This window comes from Hyperolius riggenbachi, chromosome 5 (assembly GCF_040937935.1).
Source record: "Hyperolius riggenbachi isolate aHypRig1 chromosome 5, aHypRig1.pri, whole genome shotgun sequence".
Lineage (NCBI taxonomy): Eukaryota > Metazoa > Chordata > Amphibia > Anura > Hyperoliidae > Hyperolius > Hyperolius riggenbachi.
The window spans coordinates 130,956,307-130,979,481 of NC_090650.1; the positions used below are offsets into that span (position 1 = coordinate 130,956,307).

Genomic DNA, 23,175 nt, shown 5'->3' on the forward strand with positions numbered 1-23,175 from the left:
ATGCGGTACTACCCGGCAACACACTGCAGTGTCTGCATCGTCCAAGCCACTTCCGCCGCGTTGTCACACCATGAGTACTGGGGCCTGTCTCATTGAGATTAATGGTCACTGCAGCGGGGATGCTGCAGGGGAGAGCAATGCAATGCTGTAGTATGCAAGAGGCCTTAGTATAAGAACCAGATATCTGCTCACCTTGTTTCAGACCAAATTCCAATTCATGAAAGTCCACTTACCCAACAACGTTGATGTCAAATGCTATTGAACAATTTTTCCTGTAATCTGGTTTTGTGATAGCACTTCATAACCATAATGTAATGTGTCAAGAAATATCTGAAGTACATGCATGGAACTGATTTTCTGATAATCTGTTTTCCTTATAGATATTTGTAAACTGAAACAAGATGAAGGTGGTTGCCAGGATTATGAGCTGAAGTGGTGGTACAACTCCGATAACAATGAATGTGTCCAGTTCTGGTATGGTGGCTGCGGAGGAAATAGGAACCATTTTGAAACACAAGAGCAGTGTGAGGCTGCCTGTTTATCTTAGTGGACTTCTATCATTCTTCGCCATTCTACAGAAGGAAATTGACCAATGTTTGAAATTCTAATTGCTTCACAATTATCACAGCATAGAAATATTTTTTAATAGGCCAGAAAAGACTTGTTGGTCAAATTTTAACTTTAAAGGAAACTTTTCACTTTGGAAAGGCGTTCACGGACAAGGAAACCTGGAACGAGAATAATACGGATGCATTTGCTGTCTCCCCTTTTTTAATGCTACTTGCCTGGGTGACATGCTAATCCTCAGACATAGACATAGAAAGTATCTTATTAACTAATCCAGGACAAATATGCAGATCAGGTGTGTTAACAATATTATGACTCCACAGGCTGCATGCTTGTTGCATGTGTACTTGGCTTGTTGTAGAACGTAGAAACTACTGAAGCTAAAAGGGTATCAAGTAACCAGCCAGTCAGTCAGTCAGTCAGTCATAGCATTTTTAAGGTAAAAATAAAGATAGCAGCTTCCATATTCCAATCAGTTCATGATTTATTGAAAGTGTTGGTGCAAATACCTTAGTGTGCTTAAACTAATTTAAAGACAAACTCCAGCATGTTAAATAATCAATGTATTCTGTATCTTATGTAAAAATAAGGTACTGTCAAATATTAAAAATTAACAAATCTCACCTGCTTAAACCCCACCCCCTTTACAGACAGACAGGTCTGGAGTCATGTGGTCACTCCCTCTTGTGTTTTCACAGCCCGCCCCCAGCTTGGCTTTGCCAATCAGGCCACAGCCTCCAAGATACTTGTGGGCTGTGCAACATAGGTAGGAGTGGCCACAGATTTCCAGGCCTGGTTGTAAAGTCTTTGGTAAAAAAAGGGTAGCTAGTTTTGGCAACGGGGGGGAGTGTAATGTTATTTGACATTTACAGATGAGCGGGTGAGAAATGTTAATTTTTAATATCCAATTGTACCTTATATTAACATAGGGTACAGAATAAATTGCTTATTTATCACACCGGAGCTGCTCTTTAAGTGGGGGTCATGATTAATAATGCTAAATATTTACAGTATTTTTTTCCCTTCATTTTTTAGATAAAAACCTGCCAGTATGTGCAGTATACATCCATACATACAGTTACATTGTGTTTATGCTGCTAAGACAAAACTACGATCTGTGCTAGTGTCTGCTTGAATACTTAGCCCCAAACTCCAAGCCTGGAGGGCCGGATCCATGCCAGTGTTTAGGATGGACTGTGAAAGAGAGGAATGTGTTCTACCTGATGGACCACACCTTTCCTGATTTAGACCCATCAATTAATTTGAGCCGTGCCAAAAATGTGTGCGGACCTCAGCCCTCAAAGGACCGGTTTGACATCCCTGCTCTATGGGGATGACAAATTCAATCCTATGTCAATTGCGCTCAACTTCGGGGCTACTCCAATGAGATCCCTCCAGTCAGCCGAAGATACACCTTAATAGACAAAAAAAGCATATAGTGCAATACTGCTTCCAATATTAAAGGCATTAGCACCCTTTAGTGTAACCTCATTCACCTTCAGAGCAGTGTACAAGACAAGAGGAGGCTAGGCCCACCACCTCCCAGCTCAGGCACTCGCCTCAGCAAATCGTTCCTGCTGGCTAGAAAGCAAAAATTAATGCAGCTTCTCAGCAGCTTCACTGATTATACTTCATTCAGCATTATCACCAGAGTCAATACTTAGGACTGATCTAGGGAACTCAGACAAAGCAAAGCATGTGTAAAGCTGCAATTTAATTAAAACCTATTAAAACTAGTAATGCCCATACATGAAAAAACATAATAACAGCGTTCATATTACCTTCTCTGAGTCGGGTGGATTGCAGCGTCCCGCAGCACCTTTCCTCACTATAGGCTTGGCGTGTGTCCTTGGCTCCACCTATAGGGATGAACTGACATTTTGCACTTACAGTTATTCCTCTATTCAAGGGCAGTAAACACTATGGGCCTGATTCACAAAGTGGTGATAACTCAGTTATCACGCCTAAAAGACTTTAGACGTGCTAAGCTTTGCACCGCTGAGTTAGCACCGATATGTGCTCTTTATCGCGCGCAACGTTTTTCCGCGTGCAGCGCCCATAGGGTTTAATGGGCGCATCGCGCGCACTGCACCGTGCGTCGCGCGATTGCGTGCAAAACTTTACGTGCGGGAATTTCACGCAAGTTTCATTTTATCACGCCTATACTGAGTTTAGGCGTGATAAGGGGCTTTTCACAGGCGTGCAAACACTTTGCACCGCTTTGTGAATCAGGCTCTATGTATGGAGAAGGACTTCTACTGACTCAATTATGCAATGTCAACAGAAGAGTAATTGATAAGGTTGTATGTTAGCATGAGAGCAACATCAATTATGAAAGTATACTGAATTATTAAGCAGACCCCCCTCTATGTTATTTTAAGTGTACTTAGTTATAAGGACACTTCTACTCTAAAGAGATACTTGAACTACCATATGTTTAGTTGTGTTCCTGAGCACCACAAATACTCTTAATACAAATGTGAACTTTTGGCTCCAAAGTCAGAGGTAAGAGATGTCTTTGCTGACATCATTTTATTTTCTAAAGTAAGGTATTTAAAATATTTGACTGACACATAAGGACCCTTATTCAATTTACCTTCTCTCCTAGGTTTTCTCCTAAGTGTTATTTTAAAACCTTATCAATAAAATGTCCAGCGTGCAAGAAAATACTCAAAATAATTTTGATAGTACTTTTTCACCTACTTTTTGGTACTTTTTAATTTGCAGAGTGCTGAAAAGTTATTTTAAACAGAAGATGAAAAATGATCTCCTAGGAGACAAGTTGAATTGCATATGGGCCCAGGAGTCACTACATGGCACTTTTCTCTTTTTTGTACCTCAACACACTATCTTTATGCAGTATCTGCAGAAGAAGGATAGCAGATCAGATTATGTATTTTCTAGCAGTGTGATAGTTAATGAAAATAAAGAAGCGATATTAAAATATTTTTAAATGCAAAATCACCTGTAACTTTCACAAATACATATATATTAGTTTTCATAGACTTGCTGGGAAGTATGACTACTGTCAATTTGAATGGCTAACTATTTGTTATTTTAACATCATTTTACACTAAAATAGTGAAATGTTTGAACGATAGTTTTCATAACATAACAAAATATGCATACAATATTTTACAGTTAGGATAATGCAATACTTTCTTTTTTAATAGAATACCCAAGCAGCTCGGGGTGACCCAAAGTACTAGGAAAGTATAGGGGACTAAGAGAGACCGAAAAAGCCCACCTATAAAAAAGCCAATGCTTAGTGTAGATTGCCTTCTTAAAACAGAAGGTATTCATTTTTGCAAATACCTTCTGTTTTAAGAAGGCAAACTACACTGAGCTTTATTTTTTAGAGTGACACTGTTACTTTAAACATTTGAAACTTTTTTTTTGTTTGTTTTGTTTTTTTTACTTTCAATGAATGATTGCAGCTATAACAGCAATTTCTCATTTTTAAACCAGGGCATCCACATTCACGCGCACGTGCAAAAGTTTTGAATGCCTCAAAATATATTGTATTTTATTTTACATAAATTTGGTTCACTAAAAAGTACCAGTTCCTGTGCTGCTATATTCACGATGTTTAGCACTGATTGTTTATTCTGAAACAATTCAAAGTTTAATTGAAAGTGAATGTATTTGTTGTTATGAGGCAGTTTACTGCAGATATTATTGCAGAATTTACAAAGTAAACTGTCACTAATTTTATTTAAAAAAAACAACATCTAGGAACTAGATACTGAAAAGTAATAGGGACACTTTTAAGCCACTCCTCTTTCAAGTCTCTCCAAGGTTGCAGTCCGGAAATCTGCCAAGCATTCTAACAGCAGCCCAATGCATTATATTCTCTGGTATAGCCAGTGCCAGTCTTCCAGCAGGTCTACCACTCCTTCCACACAATTCAACAATACAAAATAAGGAGACGGCGCAGCACTTGTTTTCAAAAACTGTGCATTGAAGCCACAGGACATAACTTACAATTTATAGCCTGATAGAGGAGTCACTGGAAAGGACTGTTTTTATTTTAAATGACCCTGTTACTAGTTTACTTTGGTAAAACTGCTGACATGCGCACGTTAAAGTGAATGAGGGGCTTGAGAGTACACCAAAGAAACCCTACAAAAGTAAATACTTTACCTGAGACAATACATTCATGTCTAGAGCGAAATTTTATATATGTATTTGTGCAAGTCATGTAACTAATTCTTTCTTTTGATGTAATAGAATTGGTGCTAAAGAATTAAAATTCAATAAATGTACAAATGAGAAAACTTAAATGTATAATTTTTGTGTTGTTTCTGTTGAATGTCAATAAAGCCATTTCATGTATTTTCTATGGTGTGTTTCTTCGAGAGTCTTACCATAACCATTGACTGCATGTATATGAGGCCAGCAGGTCAGTATAATATCCATAAAGGGGAACATTATTAAAATTTTAAATATGTGCAAACATAGACAAATAAGAAGTATGTTTTTTTCCAGAGTAAAATGTGCCATAAATTACTTTTCTCCTATGCTGCTGTCACTTACAGCAGGTAGTAGAAATCTCACAGAAGCGACAGGTTTTGGACTAGTCCATCTCTTCATAGGTGATTCTCAGGGATTTATTTATTTTCAAAAGCACTTAGTGAATGGCAGTTAGTCTGTCTAACTGACAAAAAACTGTGTAGGGAGCAGGGAAGCTGGCCAGCATCATTGTTTAAAACCTTTTTAGGGAATATCTTGCTGAGAGTCCCCTATGAAGAGATGGACTAGTCCAAAACCTGCCACTTCAGTCAGATTTCTACTACCTACTGTAAGTGACAGCAACATAGGATAAAGTAATTTACGGCTCGCTTTACTCTGAAAAAAAACCTAATTCTTATTTGTCTATGTTTGCGCATATTTTACATTTTACAATTTTTTCACCACAGTGCCCCTTTTTTTTGACTCCTCTTGGGTGGGAATGGGAAATATTTTGGAAGGATGGGAGGAGGAGCACCATGAATGTACAAAAAGGTTTAGAATAAATTAATTATCCTATCTTGGTCAAGGAATAGGCTTTCAATATAATATTTATCGGACATTAAAAATGCCAGTGCATTTCACTGGTCTTACCCACTTCCTCAGATCAATTTTATAAGTGAACAGCATAAACAAATAGGTTCCTCCGAGTCCATGCTGTTCTATCCTAAGATACTTTTGAAATTGACCTGAGGTTCAGATGCTTAATTTTCTGCAATGTGTTAATTAATAAGAGTGTATATTAGGGATAACCAAGTGAGAATTTCAAGCTCGATCGTATGTAGAATTGGGAAGATTTCACTTACCAAACTTTTTACCGAAATTGCAGGCATATTTTTTTACCAAATTACATATTTTTTCATTGAAGTAAATGGAATCGGCTTTAGCAGTTCATAACAAAGCAATATAAAGTTTAACTATACACGTGTGTTTGGATTTCTTTAGCCAAACAACCACGACGTTTAGCACTGATTGTTTATTGAATCGGGATGATACCATTTATTGGCTAACTTAGAGATGAATAAACAGTGAGCTTTCGGCTTATAAAAAGCCTTAGTTGGACTGGTTCCTGACCAAAACTGAAGAACACAGCTTATATACACTGACATACAGAGGAGAAACATTCTTTAGCAAACATAGATGTAATTAGATGACTTAACTGTTACTCAGGAGGCTTTCCCAGGCATCCTGGCTAAATTGATAAGATCAACAGTTCCCTCAACATCACATAAAGTAGACTCTGGTGATGGGGAGACATAGTAAATTCCGAGTTCAAATTGTAACTGGGATGGTTACATGCACAATTAATTCTAAGCTAAAGAGAATTGTGGCATTTAAAATCAGCACATGAAAGCAAATAAAATGAATAGTGACAGTAAACACCATCTTACACAGCATATGGCACAAAAAATGAATAATAAAGATAGAAAAATTAAAAGAATTGTGGCATTTAAAACCCATCGTACCAGCACAAGAAGTCCTTGTTTAAACCATCTTCTACAGTTTTGAACCAATGAAAAAGCTTTGTTTCTTGTGTTAGTCTCATGTTTTCCGATTTAAAGCCACCCATTAATACAGTGACACGAAAATCGCTTAAACTGTGTCCAGGTAAACAAAAGTGTGTTGGCATTGGGAGATCAGTATATTTTGTAATATCCTCTTTTCTGCTGTTAATAGTGAACCTGTGGTGTGTCATGCGATCACTTTTGGAGAGGACCTCTATTTACAACAAATGGGAGTGGCAATGGGCTCACGGTTTGCACTGCAGTACGCAAATCTCTTCATGGCAAAGATTGAAGAAGAATACCTGGATACTTGTCATATAAAACCCATGGCCTACTTCCGTTTTGATCATCTGGTCTGCAAGTGAGGAGGATCTTATCCAATTTCACAGGAACTTCAATGCATTCCATCCCATAATCAAACTGAAACTGAGCTACTCTCACAGGGAGATTAACTTTCTTGACACCACCATATACATCAGTGAGAACAGCCTACAAACAACCATGTACCGCAAACCAACGGATCGTCCCACATACCTCAGGTATGACAGTTTCCACCCTAAACATATAAAGAATTCCATAATTTACAGCCAGGCAATAAGATGCAATTGGATTTGTTCTGACAGGGATGACAGAGACAAACACCTGGGTTACCTGAAGAAGAATTTCATTAAACAGGGATACAATCCTCTAATGGCCCAAATCATGAAAGCTAACAACATCCCTAGGACTCAGCTCCTGGAGTACAAGCAGAACCAGAAAGAGAGCCGTGTCCAACTGGTAGTCAACTACAACCCACACCTGGAAATCTTAAGAAAGATTGCAAAAGAACTTCATCCTGTTCTACACAAGGATCAGAGACTGAAAAAGATATTCCCTGAACCTCCGCTCCTAGCGTTCCGACAGCCACCCAATCTTAAGCAGATGATAGTGAGGAGTGAGAACATTCCCCTGCTGAGGGAAAAAGTGTGGGACCTGTAAACACATACATTCCACAGACAAGATACTAATACCAGGTAGACAATAGAGATGTCGCGAACCCCGTTCGCAAACTTTCACGGAAAGTTCGGTTCGCGCGAACTTTCGCGAACCGCAATAGATTTCAATGGGGAGGCGAACTTAAAATTTTGAAAAATTTCTGCTGACTAGAAAAATGATAGAAACAATGTTTCAAGGGGTCTAATACCTGGAGGAAGACATGGTTGAGTGAAATACACATCAAAGGTCCCAGAAACATATCTGGATTTAATACTAAGTAGTGTTTTAAGGTCAGAAATCTCATTGAATGTTCAATTGCAGGCCTACACTGCTTTACAACATCAGGAAGTGTAATCCCTCCTCCCTCCCCCTCCCCCTGGAGGGAGGAGGGTCTTGTCTTCCAGGGAATTGTAGTATTTCAAAAGCCAGCTTACATACCTTGGCTGGGAATTGAACCCAGGTCTGAGTGCGTGGTAGATAGCTCACTTCACCACTATACCACCACCAACACTACATGCTGAAGCCAGCCTAGCATGTACCATTATGATATATCCAAGAAATAAATGAGCTTGCTTAGGGAATTGTAGTATGTCAAAAGCCAACTCACATTGGCCAGGAATCGAACCCAGGCCTACCGCGTGGTAGGCTGCTATCCTAACCATTATACCACCAACACAACACACTACAATGCTACATGCTGAAGCCAGCCTAGCATGTACCATTGTGATATACCCAAGAGAAAAATGAGCTCTCTCTCTCTCTCTCTAGGACTTGATACCATTCAAGTGAATTTTCAGCTTAAAACCATCAACGGATACCGGCAGAATTTCACAGGCAATTTCAGAATTCCGCCGGATTGAAAAAGCAATTCCGTTCTGTCCAAACGGAATGGAATGACCAATTTCCGCCCAAAATTGCGGAAAATACAATTCTGCAGAAAGCGGTGACCATCCCTACTAGAGAGAGAGAGAGAGAGAGAGAGAGAGAGAGAGAGAGAGAGAGAGAGGAGAGAGAGAGAGAGAGAGAGAGAGAGAGAGAGAGAGAGAGAGAGAGAGAGTACATGGTACATGCTAGGCTGGCTTCAGCATGTAGTGTTGGTGGTGGTATAGTGGTGAAGAGAGCTACCTACCAAGCACTAGACCTGGGTTCAATTCCCAGCCAAGGTACCGTATATACTCGCAAGCAAGCCGAATTTTTCACCCCCCAAAAGTGGCCCAAAAGTTGGGGGGTCGGCTTGCTTGCGAGTCATGGGTAGGTGGGTGGGTAGGTGGTGCCCCTCTCCGCTCCCCCCGCGGCCGCCGCTGCTATTACCTTAGGCGGCGCCGCTTCCTCTATCCCCGTCCTGCTCCGATAACTAACTACTTCACAGCAGCGCGCCCCTCGCTGCTGTGATGACGGAGGAAACCATAGAGAGCGGTTCCCATAGTAACGGCATCGCCGCTACAGGAAACCGCTCTCTATGGTTTCCTCCATCATCACAGCAGCGAGGGGCACGCTGCTGTGAATTAGGTAGTTACCGGAGCAGGATGGGGATAGAGGAAGCGGCGCCACCTAAGGTAATAGCAGCGGCGGCAGCGGGGGGAGCGGGGAGGGACACTAGCTACCTACCCACCCACCTACCCATACTGGGGCACTATGCTAGCTATACTGGGGCACTATACTGAGCACTATACTAGCTATACTGAGCACTATACTAGCTAAACTGGGGCACTTCACTAGCTATACTGAGCACTATACTGAGCGCTATACTAGCTATACTTAGCACTATACTAGCTATACTGAGCACTATACTAACTATACTGAGCACTATTCTAGCTATACTGAGCACTATACTAGCTAAACTGAGCACTATACTAGCTATACTGAGCACTATACTAACTATACTGAGCACTATACTAGCTAAACTGAGCACTATACTAGCTAAATTGAGCACTATACTAGCTAAACTGGGGCACTTCACTAGCTATACTGAGCACTATACTGACTATACTGGGGCACTATGCTAGCTATACTGGGGCACTATGCTAGCTATACTGAGCACTATACTAACTATACTGAGCACTATACTAGCTAAACTGAGAACTATACTAGCTAAACTGGGGCACTTCACTAGCTATACTGAGCACTATACTGACTATACTGGGGCACTATGCTAGCTATACTGGGGCACTATGCTAGCTATACTGAGCACTATACTAACTATACTGAGCACTATACTAGCTAAACTGAGCACTATACTAGCTAAACTGAGCACTATACTAGCTAAACTGGGGCACTTTACTAGCTATACTGAGCACTATACTGACTATACTGGGGCACTATGCTAGCTATACTGGGGCACTATGCTAGCTATACTGAGCACTATACTAGCTAAACTGAGCACTATACTAGCTAAACTGAGCACTATACTAGCTAAACTGGGGCACTTCACTAGCTATACTGAGCACTATACTGAGCACTATACTAGCTATACTGAGCACTATACTAGCTATACTGAGCACTATACTAGCTAAACTGGGGCACTTTACTAGCTATACTGAGCACTATACTAGCTATACTGGGCACTATACTAGTGATACTGGGCACTATACTAGCTATACTGGGACACACTAGGGGAATAAGGCGGCCAGCATTTCCTACCCCTGGCTTATATGGGGGTCAATCATTTTTCCCTGTTTTTTCAGGTGAAAGTTGGGGGGTCGGCTTACATGCGGGTCGGCTTGCTTGCGAGTATATACGGTATGTAAGCTGGCTTTTGAAATCCTACAATTCCTAGGAAGACGAGGAAGGGAGGAGGAAGGAAGGGAGTCTGTCGAGTAGAAATTCATCTTATTAGGCAGAAATCAGTTCGGTGGGAAGAAAAATTTTAATTCCGTAAAATTCCGTGGAATTTCATTTTTTCGCTGAAATTCCGCCATAGTGATATAGCAATTCCGTTCCGTCACAACGGAACGGAATCATCAAATTCCGGCCGGAATCACAGAATTTTTAATTCCGCGCAATCCAGCGACCATCCCTACTCAAAATAAAGAAATTTGGTAATTTCTGTGAAAAATTAGAACTACAGTGAAAATGAATCTTTGCAGAGTCTTGAAACCTATGTAGAGGTCCACTGATAAGAATTTTAAAACCTGCACTCTCAGTGCTGCGCCTGAGGTTACTTCTCCAAACTAGCAACTTCCCTAATCTAATAGGTGTCAAACAGTTGCTTGTTATGTAAATAGTTGGGTCAGCACCATTGTATAATTTAAAAGGTATTTTTTTAGCAAAACATTCAAAGGTCAGAAGGCTCAAAATAAACAGCTGAAATAAAGTAAGAGCCCGCTATTTATGATAAGATACCCTTCTTCAAGCTGGCCACATGCAATGCAAAGTGTTAGTGCAATTGTTATTATTATTTTTTATTTTTTTTTATTTATATAGCGCCAACATATTCCGCAGCGCTTTACAAAGCACAATAAGATGACAAGGGGAACATAGATACACTAACAAAATGGTGTAAAGCACACTGCCACTGGGCTCTAAAGCTGTCAAGGCCTGTTCTCTGTAGTTACAAATCACGCTTCTCTTTCTGGCGGTCCAATGGGTTTAGTGGATGCCAGAAGAACAGTTCTTCCCTGACTGCATTATGCCAACTGTAAAGTTTGTGTTTTTGTATATGTCATATGAAACCTGTGTGAGGCCTCTTGTACACTACATGTGGTTCCGATTTTTTATATGTCCGATTTTGGATTTCGATTAAAAATCTTAGCACTATGCAGTACGTTTTTTAATTTGAATCCAAAATCAGATCGGATAAAAAATTGGAATGGCATCTAGTGTGCAAGAGGCCTGAAACCAGAGGCATTGCTAGGATTGTGAGAGATCCAAAACACCCCTGGGCACTCAGTGAGAGAGAGTAAACGCACATTGCGCGCCGCAGCACATTGTGGGTGTGGCCTTGCAGCGGGAAAGTGAGCATGGTCATGGGTGGGGCTAAATGTACATGAACCTAGCAGAGGGGAGGGAATGAGTGATAAGGAGGAGAGAGCGGACTGTGGGGAGGCAATGAGGGATAAGGACAAAAGAACGTACTGGGGGGAGGGAATGAGGGTTATGGAGGAGAGAGAGGACTGTGGGGAGGGAATGAGGGATACGCAGGAGAGAGATGACTGTGGGGAGGGAATGAGAGATACGCAGGAGAGAGAGGACTGTGGGGAGGGAATGAGAGATACGCAGGAGAGAGAGAGGACTGTGGGGAGGGAATGAGAGATACACAGGAGAGAGAGGACTGTGGGGAGGGAATGAGGGATGAGGAGAGAGGACTGTGGGGAGGAACTGAGGGATACGCAGGAGAGAGATGACTGTGTGGAGGGAATGAGGAGAGAGAGGACTGTGTGGGGGGGGGGGGGGGGGGAATGAGGGATGAGGAGAGAGAGGACTGTGGGGAGAGAATGAGAGATACGCAGGAGAGAGAGGACTGTGTGGAGGGAATGAGGAGAGAGAGGACTGTGGGGAGGGAATGAGGGATGAGGAGAGAGAGGACTGTGGGGAGAGAATGAGAGATACGCAGGAGAGAGAGGACTGTGGGGAGGGAACGAGGGATAAGCAGGAGAGAGAAAACTGTGGAGAGGGAATGAAGGATACGCAGGAGAGAGAGGACTGTGTGGAGGGAATGAGGGATGAGGAGAGAGAGGACTGTGGGGAGGGAATGAGGGATGAGGAGAGAAAGGACTGTGGGGAGGGAATGAGGAGAGAGAGGGCTGGAGGAGGGAATGAGGGATGAGAAGGAAATAAAGGGAATGAGCAGGCCCGGCCTGTTCATGAGGCGGGGTGAAACATTTGCCTCAGGCGGCAGATCTGGGGGGGCGGCACCCGCCTGTCTGTGGATGCTGGGTGCCGCCCGCCGAGCTGGAGGGGTAGCTGGCAGAAAGGGGGTATTGAGCCCAGCGGTGGGGAGGGGGGTCGGACCGACCCCCTCCCTCGCCTGGGTCCCCCGATCTGCGCTCCTCCTCCAGCGTTAAGTAACCAGCTGCGTGCATAAAGATGAAGAGGTATCGGGCGGGGGAATCACTCACCTCTTCCGCGTTCCATCGTGTGCTCCACTGATGTCACTTCCGGCAACGCCGCCCACTGTATTGTAAGTGGATGGCCTTGCAGGAAGTGACGTCGGTGGAGCGCACGATGGAATGCGGAAGAGGTGAGTGATTCCCCCGCCCGTTGCCTCCTCATCTTTATGCACGCAGCTGGTTACCTAATGCTGGAGGAGGAGCGCAGATCGGGGGACCCAGACGAGAGAGGGGGGGGTCCGACCCCCCTCCCTACCGCTAGGCCCAATACCCCCTTTCTGTCGGCTACCCCTCCAGCTCGGGGGGGGGGGCGATTTTTTTCTTACCATGCCTCAGGCGGCAAAAAGTCTATGGCCGGCCCTGGAAATGAGGGATAAGGAGAGAGGGATGGAGGAGAGATGAGGCATGAAAGGAGATGGATAAAGCCACAGCAGCTTCTCACTCCAGGACAACTCTCCCCTTCCCCCTCATCACACTGCAATCCATACCTGGCTATTTCTGATTTTGACAACAGGGAGGGAGAGGAGATAGCTCTATCCTGAGGCAGAATTTTGCCTCCTTTTCAGTGGCTGTGAGATATGGGCAAGATACAGGGTGAAACTTGCAGACAGAGACACACAGGAGACTGCACAGCAGAGCAGTGCATGTCTCTGCTTGTCACTGTGCACACAGAGCTGCAGTTGCATGGCAGTGAGAGAGACAGGGGGCAGTACATGGCAGTGAGGGAGACGGGCAGCAGTACGCACTCTGTGTGGTGGTTCCCTGTACTTGAATCTCTCGCTCTGTGCATAAGCTCTGGTCTGCTACCTGCCCCCACATGATGGTTGGAGGAATGCACCGTCCCAGCAGTTCCTGTGTCCTCCTCCCTTTGCCGTGCTGAGAATAGAACTGCTCCCCCTAGTAGCTTGAAGGAGGTAGTGCCCAGTGCATTAGCCATGCCATGCCTGCCGTTCATGGCACTGCCGTGATCAGTCCGAACAAACATGTTCGGGGCACCATGGCAACGAATCTGGGGATGGTGCCCTGGATCTAACCCCCTAGCAACGCCCATGCCTGAAAATGATCATCTCTGTGGTAGAGGTGGTTGGGCTGTGTGTGGACAGATTTGTAAGTATATCAGGTGGAAAGAGGTTTCTCTAGTGACTAATCAAGCCTCTGTAGAAAAAGAGAGCCAGCAGTAGGATTAAACAAAACACCAGACTCCATACCACTGTAAGTGTGTTTCAAGGTACAAGAAGACCTAGGGGGTAAGTCCAGCACCCAAGGCTTGGAGCAGAGGAACTGCAGAGTTTTATGATTTGTCAGCAGTTAATTAGTCTATTCAGCTCCCAGATAGAATGCAGAATAAACACAGAAGGACAAAGTGGTGATCACAACATAATATTGAGAAAAGATTAGAATCTTTGGTATTTTCTGCTTTATACCCCTCCCCCAGTTCTACTTACCTGGGGCTTCCTCTATCCTCTTGCAGCTGCCATGTCCCATACATCGCAGCTCCGCACTCAGCTGCCAGCCCGGGGTCCCTGCCGGTGCAGAGGCCGACCTTCTCTAGAACCATCTAGCGCTCTGCCACTGTCAATCAAGACCACGTTGTCTGTGGTGTACTGAGCAGTTGCAGTAGTTCTGCACAGTACACCGTGGACAATGTGGGCTTGATTGACAGTGGTGCTTGCACAGGTGCAGTAAAGACGACCTCGAGGTCGGCCTCTGCACCGGAGGGGACCCCGGGCCGCGGCTGAGCGCGGAGCTGCGGCATGGGACATGTCAGCTGCAAGGGGCTGGAGGAAGCCACGGGTAAGTGGAGGGGGGGGGGGGGGTGCTTAATAACTCCTTTAAATATGAACTTTACTTAATGGAGATTTGATGGTGGGAACCAACTGACAAGCAGAACTAATGACAGAACATCATAGTACTCCTGTGACAAGAACAGAAAAGATGAATCTAATGATTCCAGGCAGGTAACCCTGGAAGCAGAAGAGGGATTCAAGCAGTGTATTCACTCCAATACCCCTCTTGAGACTAACAGTAGAGGGTAATCAATAAATCTGGGAAGAAATGATAAGAGGTGTCCAGGATCCTCTGGCATCTCTGTACTAGGCACCTAACTGTACTGGACCTGGAGAAGCAGTTTCTATGCCATGAAACGCCTTGTCCACAGTGTATAATAAAATTTGAATTTTTTCACAAATACCCCTGTGGGACCCAATTTGTTTCTATCTTGCATGTAGAGTCACAGTATCATCATTTTTTGGGCGCCTCCTGGTTGTTTTTGTGAATGATCAAAAGACTAGTTTTGCTGTAAAGAGGACAATTAATATCATATAGATGTCAGCTCTACAGACCCTACAGGGGCACTTAGAAGTCTTCTCTCTAACATGGTGTATAACCTTTAGAATGATATCATTTTCAAGTGAGGAATATTCTGTTTACATTTGCTGATGAGTAAGCTTGTCTAGCTCCAACATTGTGGATTCTAAACATTATTGTGGTAACTTTTAAAACTTTAGGCATTACTCAGTGGGAAAATGATTCCATTAGAAATGTGGTAGACTCAGATGAATCTTATAAGGATTAAGTCTCCTGTAGATTCTTTACACATTACTGAGTCTGACAATATTCAAGAGGATGCCCACCTATTTGAAACCACAGGTAGGATTTCCAGTAACGGAGCAATTCATTTATAACATGTGTTTTTAATTATTCTGATAAGGCAATAGAATATATTTCCCTTAACAATCCCAGATGTCCCAGTGTAAAGGTCACAACTGTGATGGAGGTTATTTGTGAATAGATGATTGCAGCTGATTATTTGTGCTAACAGTAGTTTACCATTAGATTAACTTTCGGGGGGTATTGCCATCATCGGATCATAAGCTTACAGGATAAACTTTCAGACTTCTGCACAATGTTTAGAGCACATTATGAGTGCAAAGATGTAATCAGGGAATGACAAACAAACAAAAAAGGGTAGCAGATAAGAGCTTTCTATGTAAGGGCTCATTTCCTCTTGCAAAATGATGCGATGCGATGATCGCATTGCATATTGCCGCAGAAACTTCTGGTTTACTTCCAGAAGACCAGATGTGGTTTCCTGTTAGCTAATGGGAATCAGATCCATGCTGCAAGAATCTGCAGCATGCATCCGATTCCTTTCCCGGGTTGCATCGTACCACAAAATTTGCAAGCAATGGAAACTGCTCAATTGACTTACATTGGTTTCAGTTTGGCTCCGATGTGATGCGATCATTGCACTAGAGGAAATGGGCCCTAAGGAATTCTAAGGCTCAGTTCATACTTGAATGGATTGCAGCCATGCATGGTAATAGCAGATGCGCTGTTGCCAACCACTGCATGAACCCTTGTCAGAGTGTCTCCTCTGTATACGTTGCATTGGACATATATAGTATTGCTATGTATGACATGTCAGAATTATTGTGCACTGCAGAGACAGCAGATCCATAGACAAGAAAAATGTATGAACGGATCCTATACTTAACATAACATATACTTAACATAGGATCTGCCAACTTGACCGCTTATCCACTGCTCTCTGTTGTGGGTACAGGGCCTAAGTGGTAGTGAGGTGGTACTGTATGAGGAGCAATAGAGGCAGAATAACATAAAAATGCCTGGTATTTATGTTGAATGCTAAAGGAAACACAGTTTTCTTTGCTTTAATTAAACAGAATGACTACATTAACTTTTAATGCTTTCAGGTCCTACACAAATTCAAAGCCACCTTTCAAAAACATACATTTCCACTTGAAAGCATGGGTTTATTAAAGACAGGTCCTCTTTAACCAACATACTCAGAACTTTATAATATAAAATATATTATATTTTATAGTATAAAATATATAGGGCTTGATTCACTAAACCGTGATAACTGATATCACGGGCGCGCTAGCGTTATAATGTGCGTAACATTTCTCGCGAGCAATTGTGAAATTTTGTGTGAAAATGCAGCAAATTGCCCAGCAATTGTGGCCAATTGTGAGCCAAAATTCACAATTGCATGCGGAAAACTTGCTTGAGGGGGGGGGGGGGGGGGGGGGGGGTTCAGCAAATGGACCAGGGAGCCTAATCACAGTAGATGGTACCTTGAAAAAAGGGCAATGCATGAGTCATCTCAATGACAACATCAGGTAATCTGCAGAGAAACTTGGCCTTGGCCACCAGTGGACATTTCAGCACGACAATAACCCAAAACACACAGCAAAAGTGGTGAAGAAATGGTTAGCAGACAACAACATTAACGTTTTGGAGTGGCCTAGCCAGAGTCCTGACTTGAATCCAATTGATAATTTGTGAAGGGAGGTAAAGATCAGGGTGATGGCAAGAAGACCCTCCAACCTGAAAGATTTGGAGTTCATCGCTAAAGATGAATGGGCAAAAATTCCTGTGGAGACATGCAAAAAGCTGGTCTGCAATTATAGGAAGCGTTTGATTGCTGTAATCCTACCTAATAAAACCCCTGTGTTGCTGCGTCCTCCTCCTGCTGTCACTGTGTCCATGCTTTTGTGTACAGACTTTAGAGCAGGAGGAGGGTGGGGTCAGTGGGCATGCATGTGCGAGCGTGTGTGCAGGTGTTCGGGCTTGCATGCGCGGTATGTGCGCATGTGCACTGACTTGTGGCCGGCGGAGTTATGGGCGGGAGGGGAGAGGGGTTTTGAGGGTGGCCTATAGCCCGTTATTGTAATGAGCTTAGGTCCACTAGTAGCCAATAAAGGCCTTTTTTGTTGATTACTAGCTGATGACCCAGCGTTGCCAGGATATGTATTTGGATGCTGTTGGCTCTGCCCACTTTTTCTAACCCTAACACACAAACACTCAATGACCAAGTTTGTGTGCTTTGGGGTCCTTGGCATCAATCATTTAGATTTTCCCAGTAAAATAAAACAAATCTGATTGCCTGTTTGTGGCTATGCCCCTTTTTCTGAATTTGAACCCTAGTGACCCAATGACCAACTGTACCAGGTTTGTGGCTTGTGCCATTAACAGTGTGAGAATGGCAGCAATTTAAATATTACCCTTGAAAATCAACAGGCAATTTTTGATTGGCTTTTTTAGGCTCCACCCACTTTTCTGAATATTAATCCCAGTCACCCAGTAACCAACTGTGCAAAGTTTAAGAACCCTGTCATTAACAGTGAAGAAGGGCTGCAGTTTACATTTTCCCAGGGACATTTGTTTTTGACTCCACCCACTTTTTGTAACCTTGCTCAACAACCAAGTTTATGAGCTTTGGGGTCTTTGGCATCAGTAAGTTGCATTTTCCCACTGAAATTAAATAAATCTGATTTGCTGTGTGTGGCCCACCCCCTTTTCAGAATTTAAACCCCAGTCTCCAAGTGACTGACTGTACCAGATTTGAGGCCTTTACCATTAAGAAAGTAAGAATGGCAGGTATGTAAATATTTCCCTTGAAAATCAATTGGTGAATTTTGATTGGCTGTTGTAGGCTCCGGCCACTTTCCTGAATATTAATCCCAGTCATCCAGTTACCAACTGTGTCAAGTTTGAGAACCCTGCCAATAACAGAATGGCTGAAATCAATCTAATAAATTTGATTGGCTGTTTGTGGATCCACCCCCTTTAGTGAATTTGGTCCCCAGTCACCCAATTACTGGCTGTATCAGGTTTGAGGCCTCTGCCATTAAGAGTATAAGAATGGCAGCAATGTAAATATTCCCCTTGAAAATCAATAGGTGAATTTTGATTGGCTGTTGTAGGCTTCACCCACTTTTCTGAATATTAATCCCAGTCACCCATTGACCAACTGTGTCAAGTTTCAGAACCCTGCCATTAACAGTGTAAGAATGGCTGCAGTTTATATTTCCCCATATAAAAAATGTAGTTGTTGGCGCCGCCCACTTTTTCTAACCTTGACATACAGTCACTCAATTACCAAGTTTATGAGCTTTGGGGTCCTTGGTACCAATAATTTGTATATTCCCATTGAAATTAAACAAATCTGATTGGCAGTTTGTGGCTCTGCCCCCTTTCTGAATTTGAACCCCAGTCACCCAGTGACCAACTGCACCAGCTTTGAGGCATCTGCTATTGACAGTGTAAGAATGACAGCAATTTAAATATTCCCCTTGAAAATCAACAGGTGAATTTTGATTGGCTGCTGTAGGCTCCATCCATTTCCCGAATATTAATCCCAGTGAGCAACTGGGAAAAGTTTGAGAACCCTGTCATTAACAGTGTAAGAATGGCTGCAGTTTATATTTTCCCAGTAAAATTTTATTTTAAAAGTTTTTGGCTTCACCCACTTTTTGTAACCTTGACATACAGTCACCCGATGACCACGTTTTTGAGCTTTTGGGTTCCTGGCATCAAAAATGTGTGAATGGAAGCAGTTTATCCACCCGGGAAATCTGATTGGCTGTTTGAGGCATGACTCCCTTTAGTGAATTTGAGGCATGACCCCCTTTAGTGAATTTGAACCCCAGTCACCCAATGACCGACTGTAGCAAGTTTGAAGCCTCTGCCATTTACTGTGTAAGAATAGCAGCAGTTTAAATATTCCCATGGAATAATAAGTGAATTTTGATTGGCTGTTGTAGGCTCCACCCACTGAATATTAATCCCAATCACCCAGTGACCAAATGTGGCAAGTTTGAAAACACTGCGATTAACAGTATAAGAATGGCTGCAGTCTTAAGTTTCCCATTTAAAATGAATGGCTGAAATTTGATTGGCTGTTCTATGCTCCTGATGAGTTGCTAGGCAACAAAACGCATTGGTTGAAGCCAGCAGAGTGACGTCACTGGTGGAGGAGTGTAGTAGCGAACGAGCAGTGTCTAGTGTGTCAGTACACCACGCTGGTTTTAATGTTTTGACTGACAGCGGCAATTAAGGCAGTAGACAGTATTACAGCGGCGACTTGGGGACTGGGCCCACCTGTACCTTCTGTAAACCCACGAGACGCTTGCCAAACTTGTTGTAAAGTTTTCTTAAGGTTTTTTTTTAAAAAAAAAAAAACATTTTAATAAACAATCTACACAATTGGAAGCGGTTTCCCCCTTTCCCTTCCTTCTTTTTGATTAACATGTGGATGTATATGATGGTGATCTGAAACTGTAAAACGGGGAAGCATGGAAGAAGAAAGCAGCTTGCCAGAGAGGCGACGGTTGGCACACACCCCGGAGGCGTGACTTGGTCATTCAGACCAGAGGATCTGGTAAGTTATACCCTGAAGGGGGGCCTGCGTTGTGTTGTGCATAGAAATATTGAAGAGTCCAAGAGCGCAAACCTTGAATACATATTGTTTTATGCCCCGCCCACTTTTTCTGAATTTGTAACCTCTGTCACCAAGTGACCAACTGTGCCAAGTGTGGGGACTCTGGCTTGATTACTGTGAGAATTGCAGCCTTTTAATTTTTTTCCATTGACATGAATAGGTGAAATCTGATTTGCTATGTAGCTCCGCCCAGGTGTGCGGGAGGGGGGGGGGGGCACAAGACCCCCAGAACATATTATCCCAGGTAGTAAGGGATCTGTATACCAAGTTTCGTTCAATTCGGTCAAGTCGTTTTTGCGTGATCGTGGCACATACACACACACACCTACATACTGTACCTCCGATTTTATATACAGTGTATATAGATTGAGAAGGGTATGAATAATTTTGGACTGGACACTTTTTGCTCAAATATAAATAAGAGCTGAGAAATGTTTTTTTCCACAATAATGCCTCTTGTACATTGTCTTATCTTTTGGGAGACACCTATGTCATTTCCCATCAAAAAATTACTTGTTGGTAACTTTAAGTCAAAATTTGCCAGGGGTATGAATAATTATGAGCAGCACTGTATGTGTGGCTATTATAATGCATTATGATTATGTCTAATGGTTGTGAGCATTATCATCCTTCTGAGGTCACCATCCCCAATAACATTAGCTTCCCGATTTAGACATAGAACATTTATATTGCGCTTTTCTCCTAGCAGACTGAAGGTGGCCACTAACGATCCAGTTTCCAGCGAAAAATCGTTCGAGCGATCAGATAATTCTGATCGGAAGAAAGTTTGTTCACTATACCATCAACGATCCAATCTTTGCTTCCTATCTATCACAACCAACTAGAAAATCCAAATTTTGGTTTGACCAAAATCAAATTGGACGACTATTTTTATAATCATTCGTAATCGATTGTGCTCATCAATGGAGATTATTTACAACCAATCCAATCAGACTTTCTGATCACTCAAACGATTTTTCACTAGAAATTGGACCGTTAGGGGCCACCTTAAAGGTGGCCGCTAACAATCCAATTTCTAGTGAAAAATTGTTTGAGCGATCAGAAATTCTGATCGTAAATGAAATAATTCACTACACTATCAACAAACCAATCTTTTCTTGCTATCTATCACAACCAACTAGAAAATCCAAATTTTGGTTTGACCAAAATCAAATCGGATGACTATTTTTATAATCGTTTGTAATTGATTGTGCCCATCAATGGAGATTATTTACAACCAATCCAATCAGAATTTCTGATCGCTCAAACAATTTTTTGCTAGAAATTGGACCATTGGTGGCCACCTTTAAAGCACCAGATCTGCAGCCACAAGGGTGCACTCAGTAGGCAGTAGCAGTGTTAGGGAGTCTAGCCCAAGGACTCCTTACTAAATAGGTGCTGCCTTACTGAATAGGAAGAGATTTTCATCAGATAGATGGCTTGATATATAATTTCCAACAGGTCCAATCTTATTTTCGGACCTCTTGGTAATTATCTATTGAGCCATCTATCTGCCGAAAAAACTATTTATTCCCATCCATGATTGGATTGATATATTTCTTAATTTCTAATGTTAATATGAAGAAAAACAAGTGATTATAGAAAGGACCAGTGTGGTTTAAGATCTAAAATTTCATCTTTTGCTTATGAATTTTTAGAGATATTCGTGGCCAGGGCAGTGATGGGGGCATAATTAGAGGTGTGGCAGGGGTGTGTCTTAAAGTGTCCCTCTTTCTCATCTCGAAAAGTTGGGAAGTATGTCAGTGGTACTTAATTATCAGAGATAAAATAGGAATGATAGGAATTCCCTAGCTTTCTCTCCTACACATATTTAATTAGCACTAACTAACCAATCAGGCCCTTAGTATAAATGCTAAGACATAATGCTGAGTTTTTGCAAAGTTCTTCCAGGCCATGGGCTAGGGTTAAGCTTCACTATGACACACGGAGGGGAGGAGCACAGGAAGGCAGGATAATGCACAGAAGAGACACAGGATGACAGCAGGGGCACAGAGGGAGCACAGGATGACAGAAAGAGGCACAGAGGTGCACAGGATGACAGAAAGAGGCACAGAGGGAGCACAGAATGACAGGAAGAGGCACAGGTGGGAACAGAAGGAGGACAGAGAGAGAACAGAAGGACAGGAGAATTCACAGAACGGGATGACAGGATAAGTCACAGAAAGGGAACAGGATGTCAGAAGAAGGCACAGAGGGGGCACAGGAGGATAGGGGGAGGCACAGATGGGGCACAGGGGGACAGGAGGAGGCACATGGCAGGCATTGGTTGACAGGAGGAGGAACAGAAGTGGCACAGGATGACAGGAGGGGGCACAGGGAGAAGGAATAGAAACAGAGGGAGCACAGGAAGACAGGAGGGGGTCAATGGAGGCACAGGGGGACACTAGTGGCACAAAGGGGACACTTGTGGCACAGAGGGGACACTGTTGGCACAGAAGGGGGACACTGGAGGCACGGGTTGGCACAGTGTTTTAAATTACATAGAAATGTAGCTTTAGAGCAGGGGTAGGGAACCTATGGCTCAGGAGCCACATGTGGCTCTTTTTATGATTACATCTGGCCCACAGACAAATCAGTAGGGGTTGATTCACTGAGCTACATTGCTCAAGCAGTGCAGCTTAGTGTGGCAGTAAAATTTTCAAAGTAGTGCATGACTTGTGTTGTTTAGACAGCATTGCTAATTCATACTGTGTGTCCCACTGCCAGCAGCAGCAGCAGCAGCAGCAGCAGCACATTCAGTGACTACTACCTGTGTGTGTGAGACACTTGTGTTGCTTAGACAGCATTGCTAATTCATAATGCGTGTGTCCCACTGCCAGCAGCCCACCAGCATTCAGCAGCACATTCAGTGACTACCTGTGTGTGTGACAGGGAGCTGCACGTTGTACTACCCACCCAGTACTGCATTTACCTACTACTAGTACCTGTTGTATTTAGTTAACCCACCTCATCACTGCATACACCTACGTTTGTGTTGAGTGAACCCACCTCGCTGCACATAACTACCTTTTAAGTTGAGTGAACTCACCTCACTGCATATCTACCTTTTCTGTAGAGTGAACTCACCTCACTGCATGTAACTACCTGTTGTGTTGAGTGAACTCAGCTGACTGCATATATAACTACCTTTGGGTTGAGTGAACTCACCTCACTGCATATAGCTACCTTTTGTGTTCAGTGAACTCACCTCACTGCATATATAACTACCTTTGGGTTGAGTGAACTCACCTCACTGCATATAGCTACCTTTTGTGTTCAGTGAACTCACCTCACTGCATATATAACTACATTTGGGTTGAGT

General features: G+C 43.0%; 1 protein-coding gene across 1 annotated transcript in view; it reads left to right on the forward strand.

The window, feature by feature from the left end:
• LOC137518421 (collagen alpha-4(VI) chain-like) overlaps window positions 1–1,542 on the forward strand; it is a 267,080-nt gene extending 265,538 nt beyond the window's left edge. Inside the window, exon 42 of the mRNA XM_068236258.1 lies at window positions 381–1,542. Coding sequence (XP_068092359.1) covers window positions 381–547 — 167 coding nt within the window. The 3' untranslated portion in view covers window positions 548–1,542. The remainder of the gene's footprint in view (window positions 1–380) is intronic.
• Window positions 1,543–23,175: the final 21,633 nt, after the last annotated feature.